The sequence below is a fragment of the Pseudophryne corroboree genome, chromosome 3 (genome assembly GCF_028390025.1).
Source record: "Pseudophryne corroboree isolate aPseCor3 chromosome 3, aPseCor3.hap2, whole genome shotgun sequence".
Classification (NCBI taxonomy): Eukaryota; Metazoa; Chordata; class Amphibia; order Anura; family Myobatrachidae; genus Pseudophryne; species Pseudophryne corroboree.
This window is the reverse complement of record NC_086446.1, coordinates 480,288,899-480,310,462: the sequence shown is the minus strand read 5'-3', so window position 1 is coordinate 480,310,462 and position 21,564 is coordinate 480,288,899. Positions and strand designations below refer to the sequence as shown.

Genomic DNA, 21,564 nt, shown 5'->3' with positions numbered 1-21,564 from the left:
AGTGGAAGCCGGGGAGGACTTCTATTCCTGGGAACTAGCTGTATTGTGCAGCTTCTTTCCTCTACCCCTGCCTCTGGCAAGAAAGGACGCACCTCGGACTTTCTTGCCTTTTTGTGATTGAAAGGACTGCATTTGGTAATACGGTGCTTTCTTAGGTTGTGAGGGAACATATGGCAAAAAAATTGACTTTCCAGCCGTAGCTGTGGAGACCAGGTCCGAGAGACCATCCCCAAACAATTCCGCACCCTTGTAAGGTGAAACCTCCATGTGCCTTTTCGAGTCAGCATCGCCTGTCCATTGCCGAGTCCACAGGACACTTCTGGCAGAAATCGACATTGCATTTATTCTAGAGCCCAGTAGGCTAATGTCTCTTTGAGCATCTCTCATATATAGGACAGCGTCTTTTATATGCCCCAGGGTTAGTAATATAGTATCCTTGTCCAAGGTATCAAGTTCCTCAGATAAGGTATCTGTCCATGCTGCTGCAGCACTACACATCCAGGCCGACGCAATCGCCGGCCGTAGTAAGGTACCTGAATGTGTATAAATGGACTTCAGGATACCCTCCTGCTTTCTATCCGCAGCATCTTTAAGGGTGGCCGTATCCTGTGACGGCAGGGCTACCCTCTTGGATAAGCGTGTTAAAGCTTTGTCTACCCTAGGGGAGGATTCCCAGCGCAACCTGTCCGTTGGCGGGAAAGGATACGCCATAAGCATCCGTTTGGAAATCTGCAGTTTTCTATCTGGAGATTCCCAAGCTTTTTTACATAACTCATTTAACTCATGTGAAGGGGGAAAGGTCACCTCTTGCCTTTTCTCCCCATACATATAAACCCTCTTGTCAGGGACTGGGGTTTCCTCTGTGATGTGCAACACATCTTTCATCGCTATAATCATGTAACGGATGGCTTTAGCCATTTTAGGCTGCAACTTTGCATCATCGCCATCGACACTGGAGTCAGAATCCGTGTCGATATCTGTGTCAACAATTTGGGATAGTGGGCGCTTCTGAGACCCTGACGGCCTCTGCGATGTAGGATCAGGCATGGGTTGAGACCCTGACTGTCCCAAGGCTTCAGCTTTATCCAACCTTTTATGCAAGGAATTAACATTATCATTTAAAACCTTCCACATATCCATCCAATCAGGTGTCGGCGCCGTCGGCGGCGACCCCACATTCATTTGTACCCGCTCTGTTTCCACACAGCCTTCCTCGTCAAACATGCCGACACAAGCGTACCGACACACCATACACACAGGGGATGCTCTATTTGAAGACAGTTCCCCCACAAGGCCATTTAGAGAGACAGAGAGAGAGAGTATGCCAGCACACACCCCAGCGCTATATGACCCAGGAATCACACAGTAACTTAGTGTTAACCCAGTAGCTGCTGTATATACTGTTTTTGCGCCAAATTTATGTGCCCCCTCCTCTCTTTTTACCCTCTTTCTACCGTGATTCTGCAGGGGAGAGCCTGGGGAGCTTCCTCTCAGCGGAGCTGTGGAGAGAAAATGGCGCTGGTGAGTGCTGAGGAAGAAGCCCTGCCCCCTCAGCGGCGGGCTTCTGTCCAGCGTTTTGTGTGTAAAATAATGGCGGGGGCTCATGCATATATACAGTGCCCAACTGTATATATGCTGCTTTTTGCCAAGAGGTTCCCAATTGCTGCCCAGGGCGCCCCCCCCCTGCGCCCTGCACCCTACAGTGACCGGAGTATGTGGGTTAGTGTGGGAGCAATGGCGCACAGCTGCAGTGCTGTGCGCTACCTCATATGAAGACTGGAGTCTTCTGCCGCCGATTTTGAAGTCTTCTTGCTTCTCACGCCGGCTTCTGTCTTCTGGCTCTGCGAGGGGGACGGCGGTGCGGCTCCGGGATCGGACGACCAAGGGTGCGTTCCTGTGTACGATCCCTCTGGAGCTAATGGTGTCCAGTAGCCTAAGAAGCAGGACCTATCTTCAGTAAGTAGGGCTGCTTCTCTCCCCTCAGTCCCACGTAGCAGAGAGTCTGTTGCCAGCAGATCTCTCTGAAAATAAAAAACCTAACAAAATACTTTCTTTTTAGCAAGCTCAGGAGAGCTCACTAAGTAGCACCCAGCTCGTCCGGGCACAGATTCTAACTGAGGTCTAGAGGAGGGACATAGAGGGAGGAGCCAGTGCACACTAGTATCCTAATTCTTTCTTAAAGTGTCCTGTCTCCTGCGGAGCCCGTCTATTCCCCATGGTCCTTACGGAGTCCCCAGCATCCACTAGGACGTTAGAGAAATCTGGGATATCATTCCCTTAATAGAAGCCACCCACTGGGGTTCGGATTCAGAAGGGTGAGACAGTATATTGCATTCCTGAGTACATGGAATAGACTCCTCTGGGGAAGATACATACTCTGCAGCACAAGACACAGAGTCCCTAGACATGGTAATGTGAGATAAATAACATACACACAAACACGCAGGAAAATGTAAGACACAGTTTCCCCCAAGTACCTTCAGAGAGACACAGAGTTCAGGAGCCAGCACACACAACGCCCCAGTAGGCAGTTATATAATAAAAGCCTGGCGCTGAGTAACCTTAATAGACTACCCAGTTTATAATGTGATTAAAACACTCTCCCTCTCCCTTCTAAAACCCCCTGGTACCGCACAGGATAGCTGGAGTTCTGTGGAGGGTCAGCGCTCCCTGTCAGCGTCTCTGTGTGTGATTTGCAGGGAGAAAATGGCGCTGGTGAGTGCTAGGTCCACTCTAAAGAGAAGCTTCGCCCCCTATAATAGCGCGTCTTCCCGCTCTGTTGAGATTATTCTGGCCTGAGGTAAAATACTTGCTAGCAGCAGCACACAGGCCCTGATAGCTAAATTGACCAGATTTGAGGGTACTGCACTGGGACAGGGCGCCCCTCACAGTGCTGCACATCTGTACCTCTGAGCCCTACGGAGCGCAGCTTCAGCGCTGCTCTCCCACCCTTATACCGCCATTCTCGCCGGCTCCCCGCTAACCAGGGAGCCGGCGTCATACTCACCACCGTGATCTTCTGGCTCTGTTAGGGGGTGGCGGCATGCTGCGGGAGTGAGCGGTCGCCTCGGGGGCTTGTGATCACCACCCTCAGGAGCTCAGTGTCCTGTCAGCGGAGATAGTGGCCATTAACCTCAAGGGTTGGACACTACATCCATAAAATAAAATACATCTTAAATAAAATAATAAAACCAGAAAAGCTCTAGGAGCTCCCCTAGCTGGGTCCGGCTCCAACGGGCACATTTTGTAAACTGAGTCTGGTAGGAAGGGCATAGATGGAGGAGCCAGCCCACACTATTAAACTCTTAAAGTGCCCATGGCTCCCAAGGGACCCGTCTATACCCCATGGTACTAATGTGGACCCCAGCATCCTCTAGGACGTAAGAGAAATTGTATAATTACAACTTGTCTCTGGAACACAATAAGTTCACAAGGGGTGGGATGAGGTGTTTTCCAGACACAAACATTAACATCTTCATACAAATAATGGAGAACCTTTACACACGCAGAGGAGGAATGCAGTAGAATCCTGCCTGTGCATAGTTTTTGTAAATTTTGTAAATATCTCTGATGCTGATTCAGAGGTGTTTTTTGATCTGTGCATGCACAAGATCCATGTCAGGCGAGTGCCAGTCTGCAGACACTTGGGGACAGGTAGGAGGAACATTCTAGAAAACAGGTGCGCCAACCCCGTTTTCTGGGTGTGTTGAAGCCAGTGTCTAAGTAGTAGGATGCAGTTGACCCAGCAGCAGGTTACTCAAGTGTCTAATGGGCAGGCCGATGTTAGCTCTGGTAATCTGATGCTGCATCTTCGTATGCACGGAGTGGATCTGCAGCTTTCACATAGCTGCTGCGTACAAAGACACAGTGGCGGAGACATTAGCCGTCTGTGTATCCAATGTGGATGATTTCCAATATTTTACCTCTTACAGGAGGCACTTACCTGCCTTTGCATACCACCACTGAATAGCAGTGAAAGTACCAACCACACTGTTCTGGAGACTGCTCACCAGTACTTACTTTAACAGCTCGTTCACTTTGGAGATTTTCTTTTGGGCAACATGCCTTTGATCTTCTGCCTGTTTCTGGAGATCGTGTACCTGGCCACAACCAAAGAAAAAAAACTTGTAATCAGGAGATATGTATCATATATTAGATTAAAACGTATCACAATGTTTATGCTGGTAAGACAAGTAACATTACTATGAAACCTGTGAAGAGGTACTGTAAGTCATACAACTGTGTTTTGAGTTCACATTAAGATCCTGGCTTGATAACTATTAACTTAACTGCACCAAAACTCACAGGAGGAAGAGACGCAATGATAACAGGTCACCTCACCCTGGGGGTCATTCCGAGTTGTTCGCTCGCAAGCCGCTTTTAGCAGCTTTGCACACGCTAAGCCGCCGCCTACTGGGAGTGAATCTTAGCTTATCAAAATTGCGAACGAAAGATTAGCAATATTGCGAATAGACACTTCTTAGCAGTTTCTGAGTAGCTCCAAACTTACTCGGCATCTGCGATCAGTTCAGTGCTTGTCGTTCCTGGTTTGACGTCACAAACACACCCAGCGTTCGCCCAGACACTCCTCCGTTTCTCCAGCCACTCCCGCGTTTTTCCCAGAAACGGTGGCGTTTTTTCACACACTCCCATAAAACGGCCAGTTTCCGCCCAGAAACACCCACTTCCTGTCAATCACATTACGATCACCAGAACGAAGAAAAAACCTCGTAATGCCGTGAGTAAAATTCCTAACTGCATAGCAAATTTACTTGGCGCAGTTGCACTGCGGACATTGCGCATGCGCATTAGCGACTAATCGCTCCGTTGCGACAAAAAAATAACGAGCGAACAACTCGGAATGACCCCCCCTATTCATTGTTAGCTGGAAGTGCACCAATTAGAATACAATCAAAATAACCTCATCCTATAAGAAACGTATTGTCTCTACTACAGTGTGGTGTACAGTAGGTCACACATGACTTTGCACTTTACTGCCAAAATTATCTTTCAGTACACCACAGGTCTGTAAAATTAGTCTTGCCACACACACTGAATATGCATATAAACAGGGTCAGCAACAGAAAACTTGGGGAACGGTACAGTGATATCTGTGGTGCCCCTTAGGATTATATATATATATATATATATATATATATATACATATATATATATATATATATATATATATATTTTTTTTTTATCTTTCTTTTTATACACACACTTATACATCTTGTACCCAGAAGTATTTCCTGTATCTGCCTTACACACAACATTTGAGGTCTTCAGTTTCACTGTGCACGAGGGTGTTTGTGCGGTTGCCTAGCTACCGCTCCAACAGGATGGGCTCACTGGAAGTGCGCGTCGCAAGGATGTGATGTCAGAGGCCCCAAGTGCTAGCGCAATGGTGTCTCCGTGCAGGGGGAGGTAAGATATTATTTAAGTATGCACTGTTATGTATGTTTTTTGAGATCCTGACGTAGGTATAAACTTACCAAAACGTTGATCGTATCAGAGGCCTTTGCGTCTGTTTATTTACCATCTGAGACAGTCCTACAGTCCTGTGAGTGCCGCCGTTGCTGTGATGTTGGATGGCAACTGGGCATATATTGATTGACGGAGAGAGTGCCGGTACTTGTGACATTATATATACATACATATATATATTGTTATTATCCTTTATTTATAGGGTGCCACAAGGGTTCCGCAGCGTCCAATTACAGAGTACATATGCACATAATCAAAACAGGAAAACAGTGACTTACAGTTGAAGACAATATAGGACAAGTACAGGGTAGCTAAGCATAATTACACCAGTAAACGACATAGAGATAAGTTCCAAGGTGGCCAAAAAATGCGGGATTTGGGCAGTTGAGGACTATTAAAGTAAGAAAAGGATAAGCACATGAGGGAAGAGGGCCCTGCTCGTGAGAGCTTACATTCTAAGGGGAGGGGTAGACACACATGGGATACATAGAGAGCTGGAACAGAGGATTAGGATAAGATTTGGCTGGGTTTGGTAAAGAAGTGGGTCTTAAGAACCCGTTTGAAGTTTTGTAGAGAGGAGGCGAGTCTGAGGGGGAGAGGTAAAGAATTCCAGAGAAAGGGAGCAGCACGTGAAAATTCTTGGAGATAGGAGTGGGAGGTAGTATTCAGAAGCCTGGAGAGTCGGCATGCATTAGCAGAGCGAAGAGGACGGGTGGGAGAGTAAAGGGAGATAAGGTCAGAGATGTAAATGAAAGAGGAGTGGGTGAGGGCTTTGTAAGTATATATATAATCTTAAAGAGCAACAGAATTTTCTGCACTATATAAGAAACTGTTAATAAATAAGAATTTACTTACCGATAATTCTATTTCTCGGAGTCCGTAGTGGATGCTGGGGTTCCTGAAAGGACCATGGGGAATAGCGGCTCCGCAGGAGACAGGGCACAAAAAAGTAAAGCTTTTACCAGATCAGGTGGTGTGCACTGGCTCCTCCCCCTATGACCCTCCTCCAGACTCCAGTTAGGTACTGTGCCCGGACGAGCGTACACAATAAGGGAGGCAATTTGAATCCCGGGTAAGACTCATACCAGCCACACCAATCACACCGTACAACTTGTGATCTAAACCCAGTTAACAGTATGATAACAGAAAGAGCCTCTTAAAGATGGCTCCTTAACAATATAACCCGAATTTGTTAACAATAACTATGTACAGTATTGCAGATAATCCGCACTTGGGATGGGCGCCCAGCATCCACTACGGACTCCGAGAAATAGAATTATCGGTAAGTAAATTCTTATTTTCTCTATCGTCCTAAGTGGATGCTGGGGTTCCTGAAAGGACCATGGGGATTATACCAAAGCTCCCAAACGGGCGGGAGAGTGCGGATGACTCTGCAGCACCGAATGAGAGAATTCCAAGTCCTCTTTTGCCAGGGTATCAAATTTGTAGAATTTTACAAACGTGTTTTCCCCCGACAACGTAGCTGCTCGGCAGAATTGTAATGCCGAGACCCCTCGGGCAGCCGCCCAAGATGAGCCCACCTTCCTTGTGGAATGGGCCTTAACAGATTTAGGCTGTGGCAGGCCTGCCACAGAATGAGCAAGTTGAATTGTGTTACAAATCCAACGAGCAATCGTCTGCTTAGAAGCAGGGGCACCCAACTTGTTGGGTGCATATAGTATCAACAGCGAGTCAGATTTTCTGACTTCAGCCGTCCTTGAAATGTATATTTTTAAGGCTCTGACAACGTCCAACAACTTGGAGTCCTCCAAGTCGCCAGTGGCCGCAGGCACCACAATAGGTTGGTTCAGGTGAAACGCTGATACCACCTTAGGGAGAAAATGCGGACGAGTCCTCAGTTCTGCCCTATCCGAATGGAAGATTAGATAAGGGCTTTTATAAGATAAAGCCGCCAATTCAGATACTCTCCTGGCGGAAGCCAGGGCCAGTAACATAGTCACTTTCCATGTGAGATATTTAAAATCCACCTTTTTCAATGGTTCAAACCAATGGGATTTGAGGAAATCTAAAACTACATTTAGATCCCACGGTGCCACCGGAGGCACCACAGGAGGCTGTATATGCAGTACTCCTTTAACAAAAGTCTGTACCTCAGGAACTGAGGCCAATTCTTTTTGGAAGAATATTGACAGGGCCGAAATTTGAACCTTAATAGATCTCAATTTGAGACCCATAGACAATCCTGATTGTAGGAAATGTAGGAAACGACCCAGTTGAAATTCCTCCGTCGGAACACTCCGACCTCGCACCACGCGACATATTTTCGCCAAATGCGGTGATAATGTTTCGCGGTGACTTCCTTCCTTGCCTTAATCAAGGTAGGAATGACTTCTTCTGGAATGCCTTTCCCTTTTAGGATCTGGCGTTCAACCGCCATGCCGTCAAACGCAGCCGCGGTAAGTCTTGAAAGAGACAGGGACCCTGTTGTAGCAGGTCCCTTCTCAGAAGTAGAGGGCACGGGTCGTCCGTGACCAACTCTTGAAGTTCCGGGTACCAAGTCCTTCTTGGCCAATCCGGAGCCACTAGTATTGTTCTTACTCCTCCTCACCGTATAATCTTCAATACCTTTGGTATGAGAGGCAGAGGAGGAAACACATATACTGATTTGTACACCCAAGGTGTTACCAGTGCGTCCACAGCTATTGCCTGTGGATCTCTTGACCTGGCGCAATACTTGTCCAGTTTCTTGTTGAGGCGAGACGCCATCATGTCTACCATTGGTCTTTCCCAACAGTTTACTAGCATGTGGAAGACTTCTGGATGAAGACCCCCCTCTCCCGGGTGAATATCGTGTCTGCTGAGGAAGTCTGCTTCCCAGTTGTCCACGCCCGGGAAGAACACTGCTGACAGTGCTATTACGTGATTCTCCGCCCAGCGAAGAATCTTGGTAGCTTCTGCCATTGCACTCCTGCTTCTTGTGCCGCCCTGTCTGTTTACATGGGCGACCGCCGTGATGTTGTCCGACTGAATCAACACCGGTTTTCCTTGCAGGAGTGGTTCCGCCTGGCTTAGAGCATTTTAGATTGCTCTTAGTACCAGAATGTTTATGTGAAGAGACTTTTCCAGGTTCGTCCATACCCCCTGGAAGTTTCTTCCTTGTGTGACTGCTCCCCAACCTCTCAGGCTGGCGTCCGTGGTCACCAGGATCAAATCCTGTATGCCGAATCTGCGGCCCTCCAATAGATGAGCCTTTTGCAACCACCACAGAAGATATACCCTTGTCCTTGGCGACAGGGTTATTCGCAGGTGCATCTGAGGATGCGACCCTGACCATTTGTCCAACAGATCCCTTTGGAAAATTCTTGCATGGAATCTGCCGAATGGAATTGCTTCGTAAAAAGCCACCATTTTTCCCAGGACTCTTGTGCATTGATGTACAGACACCTTTCCTGGTTTTAGGAGGTTCCTGACAGGTCGGATAACTCCTTGGCTTTTTCCTCGGGAAGAAAAACCTTTTTCTGAACCGTGTCCAGAATCATCCCTAGGAACAGCAGACGTATCGTCGGAAAACAGCTGCGATTCTTGGAATATTTAGAATCCAGTCGTGCCGTCGAAGAACTACTTTAGATAGTGCTCTTCCGACCTCCAACTGTTCTCTGGAACTTGCCCTTTTTAGGTCGTGCAAGTAAGGGATAATTTAGATGCCTTTTTTCTTTGAAGAAACATCTTTTCGGCCATTACCTTGGTAAAAAGGCCCGGGGTGCCGTGGATAATTCAAACGGCATCGTCTGAAACTGATATTGACAGTTCTGTACCACGAACCAGAGGTACCCTTGATGAGAAGGACAAAATTTGGACATGGAGGTAATCCTTGATGTCCAGGGACACCATATAGTCCCCTTTTTTCCGGTTCGCTATCACTGCTCTGAGTGACTTTATCTCGATTTGAACCTTTTATGTAAGTGTTCAAAACATTTTAGATTTAGACTATGTGTCACCAAGCCGTCTGGCTTCAGTACCACAATATAGTGTGGAAAAATAATACCCTTTTCCTTGTCGTAGGAGGGGTACTTTGATTATCACCTGCTGGATATACAGCTTGTGAATTGTTTCCAATGCTGCCTCCCTGTCGGAGGGAGCCGTTGGTAAAGCAGACTTCAGGAACCTGCGAGGAGAAGATGTCTCGACTCTCCAATCTTTACCCCTGGGATAATACTCGTACGATCTAGGGGTCAACTTGCGAGTGATCCCACTGCGCCCTGAGACTCTTGAGACTACCCCCCCACCTTGAGTCCGCTTGCACGGCCCCAGCGTCATGCTGAGGACTTGGCAGACGCGGTGGAGGGCTTCTTTTCCTGGGAAAGGGCTGCCTGCTGCAGTCTACTTCCCTTACCTCTATGTCTGGGCAGATATGACTGGCCTTTTGCCTGCATGCCCTCATGGGAAAGGAAAGATTGAGGCTGAAAAGACGGTGTCTTTTTTAGCTGAGATGTAACTTGGGGTAAAAAAGGTTGGATTTCCCAGCTGTTGCTGTGGTCCCCAGGTCCGATGGACCGACCCCCAAATAACTCCTTCCCTTTATACAGCAATACTTCCATCTGCCGTATGGGATCTGTATCACCTGACCACTGTCGTGTCCCTGACATCTTCTGGGAGATATGGACAACGCACTTATCTTGATGCCAGAGAGCAAATATCCCTCTGTGCATCTCACATACATATATATAGAATGCATCCTATTAAATGCTGTACATGAATAAAATATTTTCAGTCAGGGAATCCGACCAAGCCAACCCAGCACTGCATCTCCAGGCTGATGGCGATCGCTGGTCGCAGTATAACCACCGTATGTGTGTATATACTTTTTAGGATATTTTTCCAGCTTCCTATCAGCTGGCTCCTTGAGGGCGGCCGTATCTGGAGACGGTAACGCCACTTGATAAGCGTGTGAGCGCCTTATCACCCTAAGGGGTGTTTCCCAACGTACCCTAATTTCTGGCGGGAAAGGGTATAACGCCAATATTTGCTATCGGGGTAACCCTACGCATCATCACACACTTCATTTTATTTTATCTGATTCAGGAAAAACTACAGGTAGTTTTTTCACTCCCACATAATACCCTTTCTTGTGGTACTTGTAGTATTAGAAACACGTAACACCTCCTTCATTGCCCTTAACGTGTGGCCCTAATGAGAAATACGTTTGTTTATTCACCGTCGACACTGTATTCAGTGTCCGTGTCTGTGTCTGTGTCGACCGACTGAGGTAAATGGGCGTTTTTTAAAAACCCCTGACGGTGTTTCTGAGACGCCTGGACCGGTCCTAATAGATTGTCGGCCGTCTCATGTCGTCAACCGACCTTGCAGCGTGTTGACATTCTCACGTAATTCTCTAAATAAGCCATCCATTCCGGTGTCGACTCCCTAGAGAGTGACATCACCATTACAGGCAATTTCTCCGCCTCCTCACCAACATCGTCCTCATACATGTCGACACACACGTACCGACACACAGCACACACACCGGGAATGCTCTGACAGAGGACAGGACCCACTAGCCCTTTGGGGAGACAGAGGGAGAGTCTGCCAGCACACACCAAAAACGCTATAATTATATAGGGACAACCTTATATAAGTGTTTCTCCCTTATAGCATCTTTTATATATATACAATATCGCCAAAATCAGTGCCCCCCCTCTCTGTTTTAACCCTGTTTCTGTAGTGCAGTGCAGGGGAGAGCCTGGGAGCCTTCTCTCCAGCTTTTCTGTGAGAGAAAATGGCGCTGTGTGCTGAGGAGATAGGCCCCGCCCCTTTTTCGGCGGGCTCGTCTCCCGCTATTTTTGAAGTTAGGCAGGGGTTAAATATCTCCATATAGCCTCTGTGGGCTATATGTGAGGTATTTTTTGCCTCTAATAAGGTTTTTATTTGCCTCTCAGAGCGCCCCCCCCAGCGCTCTGCACCCTCAGTGACTGTTGTGTGAAGTGTGCTGAGAGGAAAATGGCGCACAGCTGCAGTGCTGTGCGCTACCTTTATGAAGACTCAGGAGTCTTCAGCCGCCGATTTTGGACCTCTTCTCTCTTCAGCGTCTGCAAGGGGGCCGGCGGCGCGGCTCCGGTGACCATCCAGGCTGTACCTGTGATCGTCCCTCTGGAGCTAGTGTCCAGTAGCCAAGCAGCAAATCCACTCTGCACGCAGGTGAGTTCACTACTTCTCCCCTAAGTCCCTCGTTGCAGTGATCCTGTTGCCAGCAGGACTCACTGTAAAGTAAAAAACCTAAGCTAAACTTTCTCTAAGCAGCTCTTTAGGAGAGCCACCTAGATTGCACCCTTCTCGTTCGGGCACAAAATCTAACTGGAGTCTGGAGGAGGGTCATAGGGGGAGGAGCCAGTGCACACCACCTGATCTGGTAAAAGCTTTACTTTTTTGTGCCCTGTCTCCTGCGGAGCCGCTATTCCCCATGGTCCTTTCAGGAACCCCAGCATCCACTTAGGACGATAGAGAAAATTATATATATATATATATATATATATATATATATACACACACACACACACACACACACACACATATATATATATATATATATATACACACACACACACACACACTTATCTCTACACACACACACACATATATATATATATATTTCCTCCCCCACATACTCCACAATGTGTCTTTCCCCAATGACTCCATGCATCATTCCCAGCTTCCCCAGTATCTAGACCCGAACACCACACAGCAGGTGCCATGTGGCCCTCTCCCCCTACCAGAAAAGGCAAGTGCAGGGCATGGAAATCCTGGCCAGCTGAGCTGCTGCCATGTCCCGTAACTGCCTGCAACAGAGCTGGACCCGGAAGAGTGGGTGCATATACGTGCCGCACAGTCACTGTGTGTGAGAGACTCCTGTCACTCTGAGGCTGCGCCCACACCACCTTCAACTCGCTGCCCTATTTGGCTGAAATCACCGATGGGCACTAAGTGGCGCATCCTTGGAGCCCCGCTGATCCTCGGGACCCGACACAGGTGTCCCCTTTGAACCCACCTGTCGCCGGCCCTGCATATAATCAGGAATCTCATGCTCAGAACGGGTGCTAACAGGGTTATTAGGGGGGTGGTATTCATGTGACCGCCGGTCAGCTGACCGACAGTCACATGACCTCCTCCACCAGTCCGACGGCTCACTATCCCGAAGGTCGGCATGCCGACCAACAGGGACTATTTCCACTCGGGGGTGTCCACGACACCCATAGAGTGGGAATAGAACCCGTGGCGACCGCAGGTCGCCACCGAGCCCGCAAGGGGCTTGCTGCACTCGCCCCTCCCCGCCGGGATCCCGGCGTCGGTAAGCTGACCGGCGTACTACACCCTTATTAGGGTTACCGACAGAAAGGCTGGCATGAATAAGGAAAAAAACAAAACTTCCCAAGATCAAGCCTTTCTCTCAAGATTCAAAATGATGATATACTAAATAAATTATTATTTTTGGTTCTTCTTTATAAAGCAACTTGTACTACAGATTTAGTACTGAAAAAAATAAGAATTTACTCACCGGTAATTCTATTTCTCGTAGTCCGTAGTGGATGCTGGGAACTCCGTAAGGACCATGGGGAATAGCGGGCTCCGAAGGAGGCTGGGCACTCTAGAAAGATCTTAGACTACCTGGTGTGCACTGGCTCCTCCCACTATGACCCTCCTCCAAGCCTCAGTTAGGTACTGTGCCCGGACGAGCGTACACAATAAGGAAGGATTTTGAATCCCGGGTAAGACTCATACCGAGCCCGCAAGGGGCTTGCTGCACTCGCCCCTCCCCGCCGGGATCCCGGCGTCGGTAAGCTGACCGGCGTACTACACCCTTATTAGGGTTACCGACAGAAAGGCTGGCATGAATAAGGAAAAAAACAAAACTTCCCAAGATCAAGCCTTTCTCTCAAGATTCAAAATGATGATATACTAAATAAATTATTATTTTTGGTTCTTCTTTATAAAGCAACTTGTACTACAGATTTAGTACTGAAAAAAAATAAGAATTTACTTACCGATAATTCTATTTCTCGGAGTCCGTAGTGGATGCTGGGGTTCCTGAAAGGACCACGGGGAATAGCGGCTCCGCAGGAGACAGGGCACAAAAAGTAAAGCTTTTCCAGATCAGGTGGTGTGCACTGGCTCCTCCCCCTATGACCCTCCTCCAGACTCCAGTTAGGTACTGTGCCCGGACGAGCGTACACAATAAGGGAGGATTTTGAATCCCGGGTAAGACTCATACCAGCCACACCAATCACACCGTACAACTTGTGATCTAAACCCAGTTAACAGTATGATAACAGAGGAGCCTCTGAAAGATGGCTCCCTAAACAATAACCCGAATTAGTTAACAATAACTATGTACAAGTATTGCAGATAATCCGCACTTGGGATGGGCGCCCAGCATCCACTACGGACTCCGAGAAATAGAATTATCGGTAAGTAAATTTTTATTTTCTCTATCGTCCTAGTGGATGCTGGGGTTCCTGAAAGGACCATGGGGATTATACCAAAGCTCCCAAACGGGCGGGAGAGTGCGGATGACTCTGCAGCACCGAATGAGAGAACTCCAGGTCCTCCTTTTCCAGGGTATCAAATTTGTAGAATTTTACAAACGTGTTCTCCCCTGACCACGTAGCTGCTCGGCAGAGTTGTAATGCCGAGACCCCTCGGGCAGCCGCCCAAGATGAGCCCACCTTCCTTGTGGAATGGGCCTTAACAGATTTAGGCTGTGGCAGGCCTGCCACAGAATGTGCAAGTTGAATTGTGTTACAAATCCAACGAGCAATCGACTGCTTAGAAGCAGGCGCACCCAACTTGTTGGGTGCATACAGTATAAACAGCGAGTCAGATTTTCTGACTCCAGCCGTCCTTGAAATGTATATTTTTAAAGCTCTGACAACGTCCAACAACTTGGAGTCCTCCAAGTCGCTTGTAGCCGCAGGCACTACAATAGGCTGGTTCAGGTGAAACGCTGATACCACCTTAGGGAGAAAATGCGGACGCGTCCGCAGCTCTGCCCTATCCGAATGGAAAATTAAATAAGGGCTTTTATAAGATAAAGCCGCCAGTTCAGATACTCTCCTGGCGGACGCCAGGGCCAGTAACATAGTCACTTTCCATGTGAGATATTTCAAATCCACATTTTTTAGTGGTTCAAACCAATGGGATTTGAGGAAATCTAAAACTACATTTAGATCCCACGGTGCCACCGGAGGCACCACAGGAGGCTGTATATGCAGTACTCCTTTGACAAAAGTCTGGACCTCAGGAACTGAGGCCAATTCTTTTTGGAAGAATATTGACAGGGCCGAAATTTGAACCTTAATAGATCCCAATTTGAGACCCATAGACAATCCTGATTGCAGGAAATGTAGGAAACGACCCAGTTGAAATTCCTCCGTCGGAGCACTCCGATCCTCGCACCACGCAACATATTTCCGCCAAATGCGGTGATAATGCTTCGCGGTGACTTCCTTTCTTGCCTTAATCAAGGTAGGAATGACTTCTTCTGGAATGCCTTTTCCTTTTAGGATCTGGCGTTCAACCGCCATGCCGTCAAACGCAGCCGCGGTAAGTCTTGGAATAGACACGGTCCCTGCTGAAGCAGGTCCTGTCTTAGAGGTAGAGGCCACGGATCGTCCGTGACCATCTCTTGAAGTTCCGGGTACCAAGACCTTCTTGGCCAATCCGGAGCCACTAGTATCGTTCTTACTCCGCTTTGCCGTATGATTCTCAATACCTTTGGTATGAGAGGCAGAGGAGGAAACACATACACCGACTGGTACACCCAAGGTGTTACCAGCGCGTCCACAGCTATTGCCTGCGGATCTCTTGACCTGGCGCAATACCTGTCCAGTTTTTTGTTGAGGCGAGACGCCATCATGTCCACCATTGGTCTTTCCCAACGGTTTATTAGCATGTGGAAAACTTCTGGATGAAGTCCCCACTCTCCCGGGTGAAGATCGTGTCTGCTGAGGAAGTCTGCTTCCCAGTTGTCCACTCCCGGGATGAACACTGCTGACAGTGCTATCACGTGATTCTCCGCCCAGCGAAGGATCCTGGCAGCTTCTGCCATTGCACTCCTGCTTCTTGTGCCGCCCTGTCTGTTTACATGGGCGACTGCCGTGATGTTGTCCGACTGGATCAACACCGGTCTTCCTTGAAGCAGAGGTTCCGCCTGGCTTAGAGCATTGTAGATTGCTCTTAGTTCCAGAATGTTTATGTGAAGAGACTTTTCCAGGCTCGACCACACTCCCTGGAAGTTTCTTCCTTGTGTGACTGCTCCCCAGCCTCTCAGGCTGGCGTCCGTGGTCACCAGGATCCAATCCTGTATGCCGAATCTGCGGCCCTCCAATAGATGAGCCCTCTGCAACCACCACAGAAGAGATACCCTTGTCCTTGGAGACAGGGTTATCCGCAGGTGCATCTGAAGATGCGTGCATTGATGTACAGACACCTTTCCTGGTTTTAGGAGATTCCTGACCAGGTCGGATAACTCCTTGGCTTTTTCCTCGGAAAGAAAAACCTTTTTCTGAACCGTGTCCAGAATCATCCCTAGGAACAGCAGACGAGTTGTCGGCATTAATTGGGATTTTGGAATATTCAGAATCCATCCGTGCTGCTTTAGCACCTCTTGAGATATTTCTAATCCCATCTCTAGCTGTTCTCTGGACCTTGCCCTTATTAGGAGATCGTCCAAGTATGGGATAATTAATACGCCTTTTCTTCGAAGAAGAATCATCATCTCGGCCATTACCTTTGTAAAGACCCGAGGTGCCGTGGACAAACCAAACGGCAGCGTCTGAAACTGATAGTGACAGTTTTGTACAACGAACCTGAGGTACCCCTGGTGTGAGGGGTAAATTGGAACGTGGAGATACGCATCCTTGATGTCCAAGGATACCATAAAGTCCCCTTCTTCCAGGTTCGCTATCACTGCTCTGAGTGACTCCATCTTGAACTTGAACTTCTTTATGTACAGGTTCAAGGACTTCAGATTTAGAATAGGCCTTACCGAGCCATCCGGCTTCGGTACCACAAATAGAGTGGAATAATACCCCTTCCCTTGTTGTAGAAGAGGTACCTTGACTATCACCTGCTGAGAGTACAGCTTGTGAATGGCTTCCAAAACCGTCTCCCTTTCGGAAGGGGACGTTGGTAAAGCAGACTTCAGGAAACGGCGAGGTGGATCTGTCTCTAATTCCAACCTGTACCCCTGAGATATTATCTGCAGGATCCAGGGATCTACCTGCGAGTGAGCCCACTGCGCGCTGTAATTTTTGAGACGACCTCCCACCGTCCCCGAGTCCGCTTGAGAAGCCCCCGCGTCATGCTGAGGCTTTTGTAGAAGCCGGGGAGGGCTTCTGTTCCTGGGAAGGAGCTGCCTGTTGCTGTTTCTTCCCTCGACCTCTGCCTCGTGGCAGATATGAATAGCCCTTTGCTCTCTTATTTTTAAAGGAACGAAAGGGCTGCGGTTGAAAAGTCGGTGCCTTTTTCTGTTGGGGAGTGACTTGAGGTAGAAAGGTGGATTTCCCGGCTGTAGCCGTGGCCACCAAATCTGATAGACCGACTCCAAATAACTCCTCCCCTTTATACGGCAAAACTTCCATATGCCGTTTTGAATCCGCATCGCCTGTCCACTGTCGCGTCCATAAAGCTCTTCTGGCCGAAATGGACATAGCACTTACCCGTGATGCCAGTGTGCAGATATCCCTCTGTGCATCACGCATATAAAGAAATGCATCCTTTATTTGTTCTAACGACAGTAAAATATTGTCCCTGTCCAGGGTATCAATATTTTCAATCAGGGACTCTGACCAAACTACCCCAGCACTGCACATCCAGGCAGTCGCTATAGCTGGTCGTAGTATAACACCTGCATGTGTGTATATACTTTTTTGGATATTTTCCATCCTCCTATCTGATGGATCTTTAAGTGCGGCCGTCTCAGGAGAAGGTAACGCCACTTGTTTTGATAAGCGTGTTAGCGCCTTGTCCACCCTAGGAGGTGTTTCCCAGCGCTCCCTAACCTCTGGCGGGAAAGGGTATAATGCCAATAATTTCTTTGAAATTATCAGCTTTTTATCAGGGGCAACCCACGCTTCATCACACACTTAATTCTTCTGATTCAGGAAAAACTATAGGTAGTTTTTTCACACCCCACATAATACCCTGTTTAGTGGTACCTGTAGTATCAGCTAAATGTAACGCCTCCTTCATTGCCAAAATCATATAACGTGTGGCCCTACTGGAAAATACGGTTGATTCGTCACCGTCACCACTGGAATCAGTGCCTGTGTCTGGGTCTGTGTCGACCGACTGAGGCAAAGGGCGTTTTACAGCCCCTGACGGTGTTTGAGGCGCCTGGACAGGCACTAATTGATTGTCCGGCCGCCTCATGTCGTCAAACGACTGCTTTAGCGTGTTGACACTATCCCGTAATTCCACAAATAAAGGCATCCATTCTGGTGTCGACCCCCTAGGAGGTGACATCCCCATATTTGGCAATTGCTCCGCCTCCACACCAATATCGTCCTCATACATGTCGACACACACGTACCGACACACAGCAGACACACAGGGAATGCTCTAAACGAAGACAGGACCCACTAGCCCTTTGGGGAGACAGAGGGAGAGTCTGCCAGCACACACCAAAAAGCGCTATATATGACAGGGATAGCCTTATAATAAGTGCTCCCTTATAGCTGCTTTATATATATCAAGATATTGCCATTAAATTTGCCCCCCCTCTCTGTTTTACCCTGTTTCTGTAGTGCAGTGCAGGGGAGAGACCTGGGAGCCGTCCTGACCAGCGGAGCTGTGAGAGGAAATGGCGCCGTGTGCTGAAGGAGATAGGCCCCGCCCCTTTTTCGGCGGGCTCGTCTCCCGCTATTTTGTGAATACAGGCAGGGGTTAAATATCTCCATATAGCCTCTGGGGGCTATATGTGAGGTATTTTTAGCCTTTATATAGGTTTACATTTGCCTCCCAGGGCGCCCCCCCCCAGCGCCCTGCACCCTCAGTGACTGCGTGTGAAGTGTGCTGAGAGGAAAATGGCGCACAGCTGCAGTGCTGTGCGCTACCTTTAGAAGACTGCAGGAGTCTTCAGCCGCCGATTCTGGACCTCTTCTTACTTCAGCATCTGCAAGGGGGCCGGCGGCGCGGCTCCGGTGACCATCCAGGCTGTACCTGTGATCGTCCCTCTGGAGCTGATGTCCAGTAGCCAAGAAGCCAATCCATCCTGCACGCAGGTGAGTTCACTTCTTCTCCCCTCTGTCCCTCGTTGCAGTGATCCTGTTGCCAGCAGGAATCACTGTAAAATAAAAAACCTAAGCTAAACTTTCTCTAAGCAGCTCTTTATGAGAGCCACCTAGAATTGCACCCTTCTCGGCCGGGCACAAAAATCTAACTGGAGTCTGGAGGAGGGTCATAGGGGGAGGAGCCAGTGCACACCACCTGATCTGGAAAAGCTTTACTTTTTGTGCCCTGTCTCCTGCGGAGCCGCTATTCCCCATGGTCCTTTCAGGAACCCCAGCATCCACTAGGACGATAGAGAAATAAGAATTTACTCACCGGTAATTCTATTTCTCGTAGTCCGTAGTGGATGCTGGGAACTCCGTAAGGACCATGGGGAATAGCGGGCTCCGAAGGAGGCTGGGCACTCTAGAAAGATCTTAGACTACCTGGTGTGCACTGGCTCCTCCCACTATGACCCTCCTCCAAGCCTCAGTTAGGTACTGTGCCCGGACGAGCGTACACAATAAGGAAGGATTTTGAATCCCGGGTAAGACTCATACCAGCCACACCAATCACACCGTACAACTCGTGATATGAAACACAGTTAACAGTATGAAACAATAGAGCCTCTCAACAGATGGCTCAACAATAACCCGATTTAGTTAACAATAACTATGTACAAGTAATGCAGATAAACCGCACTTGGGATGGGCGCCCAGCATCCACTACGGACTACGAGAAATAGAATTACCGGTGAGTAAATTCTTATTTTCTCTAACGTCCTAGTGGATGCTGGGAACTCCGTAAGGACCATGGGGATTATACCAAAGCTCCCAAACGGGCGGGAGAGTGCGGATGACTCTGCAGCACCGAATGAGAGAACTCCAGGTCCTCCTCAGCCAGGGTATCAAATTTGTAGAATTTTGCAAACGTGTTTGCCCCTGACCAAGTAGCTGCTCGGCAAAGTTGTAAAGCCGAGACCCCTCGGGCAGCCGCCCAAGATGAGCCCACCTTCCTTGTGGAATGGGCATTGACAGATTTTGGCTGTGGCAGGCCTGCCACAGTATGTGCAAGCTGAATTGTACTACAAATCCAACGAGCAATAGTCTGCTTAGAAGCAGGAGCACCCAGCTTGTTGGGTGCATACAGGATAAACAGCGAGTCAGATTTTCTGACTCCAGCCGTCCTGGAAACATATATTTTCAGGGCCCTGACAACGTCTAGCAACTTGGAGTCCTCCAAATCCTTAGTAGCCGCAGGCACCACAATAGGCTGGTTCAGGTGAAACGCTGACACCACCTTAGGGAGAAACTGGGGACGAGTCCTCAATTCTGCCCTATCCATATGGAAAATCAGATAAGGGCTTTTACATGATAAAGCCGCCAACTCTGACACTCGCCTGGCTGAAGCCAAGGCCAATAACATGACCACTTTCCACGTGAGATATTTCAGATCCACGGTTTTTAGTGGCTCAAACCAATGTGATTTTAAGAAACTCAACATCACGTTGAGATCCCAAGGTGCCACAGGAGGCACAAATGGGGGCTGAATATGCAGCACTCCTTTCACAAATGTCTGAACTTCAGGTACTGAAGCTAGTTCTTTTTGAAAGAAAATCGACAGAGCCGAGATCTGTACCTTAATGGAGCCCAGTTTTAGGCCCATATTCACTCCTGCTTGCAGGAAATGCAGAAATCGACCTAGTTGAAATTCCTCTGTTGGGGCCTTTTTGGCCTCGCACCATGCAACATATTTCCGCCATATGCGGTGATAATGCTTTGCCGTAACATCTTTCCTGGCTTTAATAAGCGTAGGAATGACTTCCTCCGGAATGCCCTTTTCCTTCAGGATCCGGCGTTCAACCGCCATGCCGTCAAACGCAGCCGTGGTAAGTCTTGGAACAGACAGGGGCCCTGCTGCAGCAGGTCCTGTCTGAGCGGCAGAGACCACGGGTCCTCTGAGATCATCTCTTGAAGTTCCGGGTACCACGCTCTTCTCGGCCAATCCGGAACCACGAGAATTGTGTTTACTCCTCGCTTTCTTATTATTCTCAATACCTTTGGTATGAGAGGTAGAGGAGGGAACACATAAACTGACCGGTACACCCACGGTGTCACTAGAGCGTCCACAGCTATCGCCTGAGGGTCTCTTGACCTGGGGCAATACTTCTCTAGTTTTTTGTTTAGGCGGGACGCCATCATGTCCACCTGTGGACGACCCCATTGATTTACAATCATTTGGAAGACTTCTGGATGAAGTCCCCACTCTCCCGGGTGGAGGTCGTGCTTCCCAGTTGTCCACTCCCGGGATGAACACTGCTGACAGTGCTAGTACATGATTCTCCGCCCATCGGAGAATTTTTGTGGCTTCTGCCATCGCCGTCCTGCTTCTTGTGCCGCCCTGTCGATTCACATGGGCGACTGCCGTGATGTTGTCTGACTGGATCAGCACCGGCTGGTGTAGGAGCAGGGATTTTGCTTGACTTAGGGCATTGTAAATGGCCCTTAGTTCCAGAATATTTATGTGAAGGGCAGTCTCCTGACTTGACCATAGTCCTTGGAAATTTCTTCCCTTTGTGACTGCCCCCCAGCCTCGTAGGCTGGCATCCGTGGTCACCAGGACCCAGTCCTGTATGCCGAATCTGCGGCCCTCCAGAAGATGAGCACTGTGCAGCCACCACAGAAGAGACACCCTGGTTCGTGGAGACAGGGTTATTAAACGATGCATCTGAAGATGCGATCCGGACCACTTGTCCAACAGGTCCCACTGAAAAATCCTGGCATGGAACCTGCCGAATGGAATTGCTTCGTAAGAAGCTACCATCTTTCCCAGGACCCGCGTGCAGTGATGCACCGA

General features: G+C 48.6%; 1 protein-coding gene across 1 annotated transcript in view; it reads right to left on the bottom strand.

Annotated features, from left to right (window-relative positions):
* Positions 1–21,564, bottom strand: part of CEP112 (centrosomal protein 112) — a 733,320-nt gene that overhangs the window by 405,600 nt on the left and 306,156 nt on the right. Inside the window, exon 18 of the mRNA XM_063960841.1 lies at positions 4,021–4,100. Within this exon, the coding sequence (XP_063816911.1) occupies positions 4,021–4,100 (80 nt within the window). The remainder of the gene's footprint in view (positions 1–4,020; positions 4,101–21,564) is intronic.